This window comes from Athalia rosae, chromosome 2 (genome assembly GCF_917208135.1).
Source record: "Athalia rosae chromosome 2, iyAthRosa1.1, whole genome shotgun sequence".
Taxonomy (NCBI): Eukaryota; Metazoa; Arthropoda; class Insecta; order Hymenoptera; family Athaliidae; genus Athalia; species Athalia rosae.
In genome coordinates, this window is record NC_064027.1 from 30,931,259 (window position 1) to 30,941,607 (window position 10,349).

General features: G+C 52.5%; 2 protein-coding genes across 4 annotated transcripts; both read left to right on the forward strand.

Moving 5' to 3' along the window:
- The first annotated feature begins 23 nt into the window (after positions 1–23).
- LOC125499667 lies at positions 24–4,441 on the forward strand. 2 transcript variants are annotated; one of them, XM_048651144.1, is made up of 7 exons: positions 24–323; positions 407–860; positions 1,224–1,352; positions 1,456–1,944; positions 2,096–3,438; positions 3,666–3,950; positions 4,062–4,441. In XM_048651144.1, the coding sequence occupies exons 2-7, from the start codon at positions 710–712 to the stop codon at positions 4,326–4,328; spliced, it is 2,664 nt and encodes an 887-aa protein (XP_048507101.1). In that variant the 5' UTR covers positions 24–323; positions 407–709; the 3' UTR covers positions 4,329–4,441. The 2 variants fall into 2 exon arrangements, with proteins under 2 accessions (XP_048507101.1, XP_048507100.1); XM_048651143.1 differs by having other exon boundaries at positions 24–319.
- A 135-nt stretch (positions 4,442–4,576) lies between these two features.
- LOC105688212 (synaptic vesicular amine transporter) lies at positions 4,577–9,076 on the forward strand. Of its 2 annotated transcripts, none has more exons than XM_048651148.1 (7): positions 4,577–5,867; positions 6,363–6,572; positions 6,970–7,236; positions 7,336–7,376; positions 7,455–7,607; positions 7,698–8,019; positions 8,242–9,076. In XM_048651148.1, the coding sequence occupies exons 1-7, from the start codon at positions 5,681–5,683 to the stop codon at positions 8,469–8,471; spliced, it is 1,410 nt and encodes a 469-aa protein (XP_048507105.1). In that variant the 5' UTR covers positions 4,577–5,680; the 3' UTR covers positions 8,472–9,076. The 2 variants fall into 2 exon arrangements, with proteins under 2 accessions (XP_048507105.1, XP_012259752.2); XM_012404329.3 differs by having other exon boundaries at positions 7,458–7,607.
- Positions 9,077–10,349: the final 1,273 nt, after the last annotated feature.

The following is a 10,349-nucleotide window of genomic DNA, read 5'->3' on the forward strand; positions in this document are numbered from 1 at the left end:
GCGACATCGCCTGACGTCCGTTTCCGTAAAAGCCATGAATTCCAATCGTACGACCGTCGATTCGTCGAATTCCTTGCGCAATGTTCGGTTCTTTTCGCGACCCTCGGCGTAACAACCAAACCGGCGACAACCCGATATCAATCAAACCATCCGCGAAAATTCAAGGGTGCGGACAATTTTCCGTGTTACGCGTCGTGTTCGTTTGTCGTTTGTTGTGTTTTTCTTGTGTCGGGAATCGGTAATTTCGGGATTGTATTCCAGTGATTTCCCTCGAACGTCGCGATAGCCTGCCGCACCGATTCGGAACGATATAATATACGTAGGTATAAATAGCCGGTTAATTTCGACGGTATCCCACGCATTTCTTTCTTCGTTGCTTTTTTTCTTATCGTTTGTTTGCTCGCAGCCACGGAGAAGCGTTATCGTAGTCTGAGTCTGAAGCGCGTTCAGAGGGATATTGTATCGCTTGCCGACCACCCCCGGTATCGACAAAACATCGACTCGCTATGAACTGCCGAATGAAAAAAAGAAGCCGCCTCCTTTGAAACAAAGGTGATAGGATACGAGTGCTACCGCGTGCAGTATCGTAGTTTCTCAGACCTGTTCCCGATGCGACGTGGAACGATCACGATCACGCGGACGAGATTGTTTCAAGTTTTTCGAAATCGCGAGGAATAAATTGAAAAATATCGCGAACAATTGCGACATTATGGGGTTTCTTTCGTCGCATCTCCGCGGTGTCGTCGCACTCGGCGTATTGTTGAATTTGATCGATGCGGCGGTCGCGCTCGGCGATGATTCGTCAATCTGCGAAAGAAATCGAACAATTTCAGAAGCGACCGGAGACGCGACGATAATCGGTGAGTGTCACTCGCATCCTCGATTCGCACGTCACTCGCATCACCGTGTCGCAGAGGGTCACCTACCTCGCGAAACACTCTTCTTCGGCGCACGAATCTACTCGGAATATCACCTAGTCACCGAGTCGTTCTAGACCGGATATCCAATTTTTTAAAACACAACTCTTCACACTCGACCCTCTCGAGTCGCGAGGGTCTTCGATGCTTCGAAAGTTAGCGAATCGATCGGCATTGTCGGGGTGGCGAAAAAAAGCGGGACCGCGGAGAAGAGTGTATCCGCTCGTAGATCGACCTTCGCGGGTGCAGGGTGAGAGGAAACTAATAAGCGTAAACGACGTCAGGCGTGACAATTGATTTCCGCAGCATTCGCCGATACGAATTATGGATCCGACTGCAACATTTCATCCCCCAAGGGATACCAGGAAGTGGCGGCGGCGCTCTACGTGGTCGAGAAATTGAACGAGTACGATTACGTACCTGGGATCAAGTTGGGTATGTAGACTGAGGGTATCGCGTGGCGAATTGCCCGACGAGGTGGACTCGTTGGATCCGACGAACGTATGCGCTGTCTCTCAACTTTGCTGTCCTTTGTCAGGATTGAAAATTCGCGACACTTGCCACGATAAATTGGCGGTTTACAGAGGAGCTCTCGCGGCCGCCGTGGACCGGGACTGCACGTCTTCGTACGACTTGGGTGTTCTCGTTCCCGACGCTTACCGCGAGACACTCGAGCCGTTCGAGAAGTTTGGTCTGCTGCCGATAACGACTTACGGCGATCGGAATTTCACGAAATCACTCGTGAACCTGATGGTCGATTTCTTGACCACCAGATTCGAGATAATCGACTCGTTTCTCACGGACTCCGAAGATGCGTTGAATAACTTCTTGGATATGAGCAGAGCGGCGGGAATCTGTCTCGTGAGTCACACGGAATTGACAGCCGATCGGATGAATTCGACGCGTCTCGTTATCGCCGTCGCTGGGAATAAGGAGAACATCATCGGATGGATCGAAAATGGCAAGAGAATCATCGGCCGGGACAAAGTATGGGTGATCCTACCGCTGGACGGATCGAACGTTGACGGTGCGTATCGAAGACGTCCAATCGTTTCGCCTGACATTGGAAACTGGACTTTGTCGCGTCCGACTCGTAGCCCTTCCACGGAAGGGATCGGGGTAGTCGAAAATATCCCCCACCCCTCGCCCCCCTTCAAACATGATCTTTTTTCTTCCAGAATACGCCCCCACAGGTTCCTACGTGATAAACACCGAGCCGATCGCTACGGATTTGTTTGGGGAAATTCCCGGCGCGGATGAAAAGCTTCTCCGAGCGACCGGGAACGTTGCGATTCATTCGCCGTATCTGCTGAGCGTCGGAAAAGCGATCGTAGAGTTGGCGAATTCCCTCCGGGATTTGCAAAGACGCACCTGTTCAGACGGCGAGAGATGCGTTTTGCCGCAATCGGACGCGAGAGTAAAAATCCCGCTCACCTATACGGAGGTGTACGAAGCGCTTCGCGTACCGGCGAAGGGACGTTCGACGAAATACGTTGTGACCGTGAAGAGAAATCGGAGAGCGGAGACGGTGATCGGTTACAAGTTAAACGCCGTCACCTCCGAAGTGACCTCCGAATTTCCCATGACGAAAATGCCGAAACTCTGCGTAGAAAAGTACCTCGACGATTGCAAGAGGTGCGCGAACTTCGACCCGAGATTCGAGGGCCTCCGGCGTCACGCGAGGACCTCGGACGACAGGGGGATCCTGAAGAGCGGTATATCGACACCGATCCTGCTGACCGTCATAGGGTGCGGTACGGCGGCGTGCGTCATAATAATAATATTCATAGTGTATCGCTACGTAGTCGAGGAAGTTTTGGACGGTAACCCGGCGTTGACGATAGCCTTGATAATATCGACGATATTCATGCTGCAGTCGGTGGTACCGTTTTGCCTGAACGACGAGGTCGTCGGAGTCGAGCGTTTGAATTCGAGGAAAATCTTCGCGACGACGCTGTCGGTCGGTCTGGCCTTCTCCATTATGTTGTCCAGAGCGCTTTTCCTGGCGTTCTCGGTCGGCGGTATTTTCACGACCCACATAAACGGATACCTCCAAAGCACGATGGTCTTCTTCGCGTCGACGGTCCAGATAGCGATCTCCACGATGTTCTACGCTTTGAACCGAGACGACAGTTCGAAGATAATCCGTAGTGGGAGGTTCGTGTCGTTGCTGAGCTACGACATATTCCTACTGATAAAACTGTTCATTGTTTGTTGCTTCATCGCCCACATACGGCGAAATTATCGGGAGGGGAAATGTTTTTTCGGGACCGTTATCGGCCTGCTGATCGTATGGGCGGTCTGGCTCACGGGGTTCACGCTCGTCGAACCCGATTCGCGGGACATCGTCGTCTCCATTGGGATAATTTCCAGCGCTTATCTCATCGTGCTGGGAGTTCTGATACCGAGGACTTACTACATGGTGACCAGACTCGGACACACCGGGACCTTGTCCGCCGGATACCAGCCGGAAGATTACGGAGGAGGAGCCGATCCGAGGATCAACACGATCGCGCGACAGGTCAGATCGACTACGAAATCCAACCCCCGCCGACACCCTCGTAACCCCGCGCCATTTTTCACTCCGCAGCTCCATCGTCCGAAACTAGAATTTCCCCGCTAAATAATCACCGACGATCCCTGTTCATTCGACGGACATCCGAGCGATTGTAAAAAATTCGCCCCCTTCCAGATTTTCGGATTCTCTTCGCGATGAAAAATTCCTCTTTCTTTCTCTCTTTGCTCCAGTTTCCGTACTTGCAGTCTCATCAGGCGTTGTACGATTACACGTTCCGAAGAAGTTGCACCCCCGTGCCGACGCCCGCGGGGCCCGGGATCGTCGGTCATCCAACTTTGGCCTACCACCCGAATTATTACGGGTGTTCCAGTCCGAATCCTCGATTCGTCGGGCGATCGAGCAGAAGTCCCGACAATCGACCGAGGTCCAGTTACAACAACTACGCCTTCAATTCGGAAATGCGAGAAATCGAAAGCTTGCGTCCGGTGCCCAGAGTTTGCGTCGAGAATCCAGATGTAAGGGTTTCGGGATTCGCTTTCAATCGGCGGGAATAAGAACCGCGACATCCGTCGGAGACGCTCGTTCGAACTTTGAATTTCTCTTTGCTTTTTCGGTTTTCTCCTCAGGGTCGACGAAGCCCCGTCGGACGGAGTTCGAACGAACTGACGGTGGATCATCATCAGAGGCATTTTCTCCGGGAGCCTCGAATCGTCCTACAGGAGGATCAGGATTGCACGGAGACGGACATTTACGTCGAGGGGAGATTATCGCCGAGTTTGAGGGGCCCCAACGAAGCCTACCCGTCGAGATGTTCGAGTCCGAGACTCGGTCTGACGGAGTCCTCCATCCGGGAGGAAGAGGAGTACGACGCCTCGAGAATCACTAAATTCTAGTCCTGACGAGAAAAATACAGTGCGATACCGCATATCTCATGTTACTCTCATAAAGGCCATCTCACCGATCAAACTTTGGTCGCCGTGCAAAATATAATTGTATATCGACATTGGTTCGATTGTCACGAGTATTTTTACCACCCAAAACGAAGCCGTCGACCGATTCGAATATAGTTTCGCGGTGGAAAAACTTTATTCGACGACTCGCGCGTGGGTGACAAAAAGAATGGGGTTCGAAGAGACCTATTTTTACCCACTTGGCGAATATCGATGTCGATATTTCCACAGGCGTGATCGAGCGGATTTCGAATTCTCGTTTGATTACGAATCTGCTGTAACGGTCGAACACTGCGAGGGTTTATATCCCACGCGAGTTGGTTGAAACTTCGTTTCATTTCTACCGCTAAAACTGAAATGAAATGAAAACATCACGCCGCGAATCGCAAACAGTCGGAATCGCCTGGTTCGGGACAACGTCGAATTCGTCGGGGTTAAAATAGTTACCGCGCGCCGCAGCGATTGAAATTGCATAGAATTAGATCTGTAGCTCCGCAAATTGGCGCGCAGGTGTGTTTCCTATCGAATGACCGAGTAGACGAGACAACGCGTAGGTGCGACGAAACGAGATAATATCGCGCATCCAGGTATAATTCTGCAGGGGTGAACGGGTGCGTTTCGAGTTGGCGATCGAACGTACATCGTCCGCTCCTCGCCTCTTTCTCCTCACCTTTTTCCAGAAGCGAACAAAAATTGAAAGATCTCGCGGCGCGCGACAATTTTCCGCCCCCTCGCCCCAACGAGAGGAGTTTGAGGGCGCAACGGCGGCGAGTCCTCCTTCACCCGGCTCTCGCCCCGCCATTTTTTGGAAATCGCGGCGAGTTGTATCCCCATTAATTCCGGTCGACAAAGTCACCGTAAATAACGTCGAGCGGTCGAGAGCCTGCGCGGCGTAGATAAGCCACCGAAGCATTGTACGCCGTGAGAAAAAATATGCACTCAGTCGTGTAACGCGGAATAAGCACCGTTGTCCGCATTATACGGCGACCGAGCGATCGAAAAAAAGAGCTCGGCACCGGCGAGGTGGTGCAAACTTCCGCGGTTGGTATCGTCGAAACGCGCAAGTCGAACACCGTCGGAAACCTATAAAAGCCATGGCGTCGTCTTCGAACGTCCCAGTTGCCATGAGAAATATCAACACCGAGACGAATTTTCACCGGTCTCGCTCGTCTCGGGGTCCGCAGAGCGAAAGAGATCCGATTACACTAATTTCTCCGCACTCGCCGATAACGGCTGATGACAGTCGATAGAAAAAATGGTCACGACAGGGCTGGCGGCGTATTCGAGTACAAGTAATGTCTGGGAGTAGCCGAATCGGATCGTCGCACGAACGAATAAAGTGTCTTCGTCAGTTGTCCGGTCGAGCGAAAAAATTCCTTCAAACGACGATGAGTCTCGAGGAGCTGAGGAACTCAAGATTCGTTCTTATTTCGATGGTGTATTTGAGCTTGTTATTGGACAACATTCTCCTGACGGTCGTCGGTAAGTAAAAATGTATCGGTGTGAATTTTCCAGTCGACCTCGACGAACGAATGTCGAGGGCGATCGAACCTCGAGGTCAGCGATCGCCGATCATGAAACGTTCTTACGAAGAACGAAGAAATCACGATTCCGCGACTACTCGTGACACGAGGTGTTCTCCGGTGGGCTCCGATCGTCCTCCGAGGATGAACTTTGACGCGTTTCCACCTGCCCTCTCGAGCGGCACGTGGTGCGGCTTTTCCATCGGCTTCGCTGATCGGTGACGCTGCGGGGATAACGTTACCTGCTTTTTTCACTGGCAATGGTGCATAGAAACGCGCGTAACGCATCCCCGGTCGCGGCTTCGGTAAAAGTAAAAGCACGATTCGACCGGTTCGAGGTCGTACCCTCGATTCCCCGGCGTTCGCTCCCACATGTATCATTGACGAAGCTCCGAAGCGTGTAGGAAGTGAGGCTGGGCGCACTTCGTCGAGTGAACACGAGTCGATGTTCCAGTTCCGATAATTCCGGACTACCTTTACACCCTGGACGGTAATGCGACGACCGATGCGGAAACCGAGGAAAATGGGCGCGTCGGCTTCCTACTGAGTTCGAAGGCTCTGGTTCAACTCGTGCTCAATCCGGTGGTGGGATCTCTGACCGGTGCCTTTGGATACGCCAGGCCTTTGTTGTTGGGCAGCGTGAATCTGCTACTCTCCGCACTGCGTGAGTATGCACGCTGGTATGTCGCCCGAGAGATATCCGTGGCGACGTTCGTCTCTGGCCGGCGAAGGACCGTCGACCGAGCCGAGTCACGTACTAATTAAAAATACCGCGTTACATTACCACCCCTCCCTCCGCGGGAGGGGTAATCAACAGCTCTGGCGAGGGTTCCGTTTGATTACAAATTGACCGATTGTACAATTAGCCGAGCACCGCGAGGTAATTTGGCGGGGATCGCGTGGCGGAGGTTCGAATCGTCGAATATCGGCCCCGCGTCCTCGGGAGTCGAGTGTTTCGGGTGTCGTTGTATTTGGGCAATTCGAATCGTTACTCGTCGACTCGTCGGTCTCGCGTCGGAAAAACACCAACGTGCACCGCGTCATACCTTCGTATGTTTCAGTGTTCGCGTTCGGCCGGAGGTACGAGGTGTTATTTCTGGCCAGGAGCATCCAAGGAGTATCGTCGGCGTGTATAGGGGTATCCGGAATGTCACTCGTTGCATCGCGGTATTCGAACGAGGAGGAAAGGTCGAAGGTCATGGGTTTCGTTCTGGGTAGCATAGCCCTCGGGGTGCTCCTGGGGTATCCCCTCGGCTCTATCTTGTACGATTTGATTGGGAAAACTGCGCCGCTGTTGTTGGTCTCGTCGTTCGCCTTAGTTTTGATATGTGAGTGCGACGAGCGATGCGTCGTGTGCCAGGCACATCCGCCGAATTCCGGCTGTTTCATCGCCCCACGGTGACAATTCCCTCTCTGTTTTTCCGCAGGTCTGCAACTCCTGACGCTGGACTTCCGGATAATCGAACAGGTAGAATATCATAACGATCCTGACATGTTTATAAATTTTATAGCTGTCGAGACACGGCGTATAACTTGACAATTTGAGCAGCGGGACACTCGGTCTTACACGAATTGGCTCCACATGCTGTCCGACGGTAAGATTCTTCTGGTCGCCGGTGCGATATGGTGTTCAACATCGGCGATGGCGATTCTAGAACCTTGTCTTCCTCTGTGGTTGATGACGCACGTCAAGCCGAAGGTGAGTCCTCCGTCGCCACTCGCCCTCCGTCCGACCTCGGACGCGACGCAAAGTCACCCCGATTCACCGTCTGCCTCGCACCCGTTTCAGAAATGGCAGTTGGGCACGGTGTTCATACCGGACAGTACGGGCTACCTGATAGGGACGAATTTCTTCGGAATGATCGCCTATCGTTGCGGACGTTACAACACCGCGATATCGGCGATGATTCTGGTCGGCGTGAGCGCGATATCGATACCCCTGGCGTCCACCGTCTCGCAGCTGGCGATACCTCACCTGGGTATGGGTCTGGGAATCGGGATCGCCGACGCGGCGCTCGTGCCACTCCTGGCTACCCTGGTGAGCCGAGAAGACGGTTACGGGCCCGTTTATTCGCTGCAACAAGTGGCGGTCAGTTTGGCGTATTCTCTAGGTGAGTCGCGTATCGCCCGATCTCATAGCCGCGCGACGAGTACCCCCTCCGCACCCTCCGCACCCTCCGCACCCTCCGCACCCTCCGCACCCTCCGCAGCTCCTAGTTTCGGGGGAGGACGCGGGCGGAAGCGAATACGGAAGGTCGACTCGGAAATGAGCGGACTCCTCTCCCCCTCTCCCCCTCGGACCATCTTAGCGGGGTGTTACTTGTGCGTTTCAGGGCCGATAATGGGCGGGGAGCTGGTTCGAGCTATCGGATTCGCTTGGGTGATGTGGCTCGTCGGTGTTTTCAACATCGCCTACTGCCCTTTGTTGAATTACTTGGCGCGGACGGATGAACAGAGTCTCGCGCTGCTGCGAGACGAACAACGGAAGGACTACGATACCGTGGAGAAACACCGCACGGGGATGAATTATCAAAGATTTCACGACTCCGATGAAACACTGTGACAAACGAAGGTGTGCCGAAGAACGAACGCGAACAGAGGACCTCCGGAGTTCGGATTTCCCAAGATGTTTATCGGATCGATGAATAACAACGAACCGAAACTGCGACCACCCGTCGTCGATCGGATGAAGAAAACGGAGCAGACGTCGCGCACCGTGCACCTCGCCCGAGCCGGATATAAATCGTGCGAATAATCTTCCTCCTGACACGAACGGATGAGAGTCCGTCGTCGATCGAAAACAAAGCCACACCCGTCGAACGAGAGCTCATTTGGTAACGGAGCTCGATAATTAATCGTGTTGTCTGTGTAGGTATATGTACTAGGTGCCTCTGTCTGATTTATGAATTTTATCAACCGAGTGCTCCGGAATCACCTGGATCGAGTATAGCGCGACACGAATCGATGACTCGATCGGGCCCAGCGAACGTTTTCGTCGATTCCTTCGCCATGACTTTATTACACGTCTTGCGTTTCTCGACCGAGAACAATGAGCGTCGAGTTCATACTTTGTGCATTGTCAGAATCAAATACTCGACGACGAAGCAATTGCAATGTTGCATGATTTGGTTTTCCCGCCAATGGAAATAAATGCATGTAATGAGAAAATATTGACATCGCAGTGTGAATCCTATTCGTACCAACCGATCCTTGGAATCCACGTAGAAATATGGACAGATTCACCGAGCGAGAAAAAAGATGAGAAGAGGGTAACAACGGCGTATGAGAATTATGCCTATCTATGCCTATACCTACCTATCCCGTTGCCATATCCGAGCTACTTTTACGAGTGCAGGTGTTCCCTTGGAAGATTTTGCCCTTCGTCCAAGTACGCGATGTCCCGTCATACCTTCGACATTTCGAGCATTGGTCGAGTGCCGTGGCTACGAAAATTCAAGAATCTCTCTTTTATCCAAGCAATGGAATATTTGCAAGCGTTGAAAAAAAATTCCAATAACCTTCCCCGATGCTCCGCCTCTGAGACGTTTCGTTCTCTTTGAGCCGGTAGACACGCTCACCTCACCTCGCGTCGCGCGATATTCAGCGAATTCTCCGCCAAACAGCTGCACGTATAACGGTAAACGAGTTCTAATCTCGGGGGAAATCCAACTCGATTATATTATTTATCGTTTCCTACGTACAATCCTATTGTCCGCCCATTAGGAAGGCAGAGAGCGTTCCGCTCCGTAATTAAGGCACCGGGGGTACGGGCGGACTGTACGGTAACTATAGGCGATGTAATCGCGATACCATTATACGCACCGAATCCATACGTCGGGTATAACACTTTGCGGTTCAGGCAATAACTCGAATTACCTGCAACAACATGGCGTAGCGACTAACCGAGGCTTTGCGGATTACTATCACGGAGTCGACGGTAACACCGCGAACGCCGCGGAGCTGATCAAAGCCCAGGTGGTACGACGTCGTCGTCGTCGTCGTCGTCGTCTCCAGCGTCGTCTTCTTCTTCCGCTTCTCCCCCCCTCCCTTTCTCGACGTTACGATACAATTCGATCACTCGGTGAAATCGAACAAACGGCATAGTTTCGTTCTAGAACCAGGAGGGGTGATCTCTGAGTCGTGGAAATTTGGGAACAGGTCGAAGATTCCAACGGGTCACCCCGTGTACACGCGTCCGCGGACACGCTACGGATACGGAGTGTCGCACCGCGAAGCTGTATCCCGAATCCAAAGGGAGGGAAAAAAAGATGAGGGATTACCTCATCGTTTACCTAGAAAAAGGGCCGGACAATGATTCGACAATTTTCATTAACTCGGAGCGTCCGCGAGCCTGCCAAAGATGGGGAGAAAAAACTGGACGAATTCAGGGGATGGAAAAATCGAGAGAGAGAGAGCGAGGAGTTCGTACCGAGTAAGCTCT

What these genes read in the sequence shown, in the direction of transcription:
- LOC105688212 (XM_048651148.1), top strand. Translation starts at nt 5,681, where the DNA reads ATGTCTGGGAGTAGCCGAATCGGATCGTCGCACGAACGAATAAAGTGT. An exon ending in CATTCTCCTGACGGTCGTCG is followed by an intron (nt 5,868 to 6,362) that starts GTAAGTAAAAAT and finishes TCGATGTTCCAG; the next exon opens with TTCCGATAATTCCGGACTAC. An exon ending in TCTGCTACTCTCCGCACTGC is followed by an intron (nt 6,573 to 6,969) that starts GTGAGTATGCAC and finishes CGTATGTTTCAG; the next exon opens with TGTTCGCGTTCGGCCGGAGG.
- LOC125499667 (XM_048651144.1), top strand. Translation starts at nt 710, where the DNA reads ATGGGGTTTCTTTCGTCGCATCTCCGCGGTGTCGTCGCACTCGGCGTA. An exon ending in TCAACACGATCGCGCGACAG is followed by an intron (nt 3,439 to 3,665) that starts GTCAGATCGACT and finishes TCTTTGCTCCAG; the next exon opens with TTTCCGTACTTGCAGTCTCA. An exon ending in TTTGCGTCGAGAATCCAGAT is followed by an intron (nt 3,951 to 4,061) that starts GTAAGGGTTTCG and finishes TTTTCTCCTCAG; the next exon opens with GGTCGACGAAGCCCCGTCGG.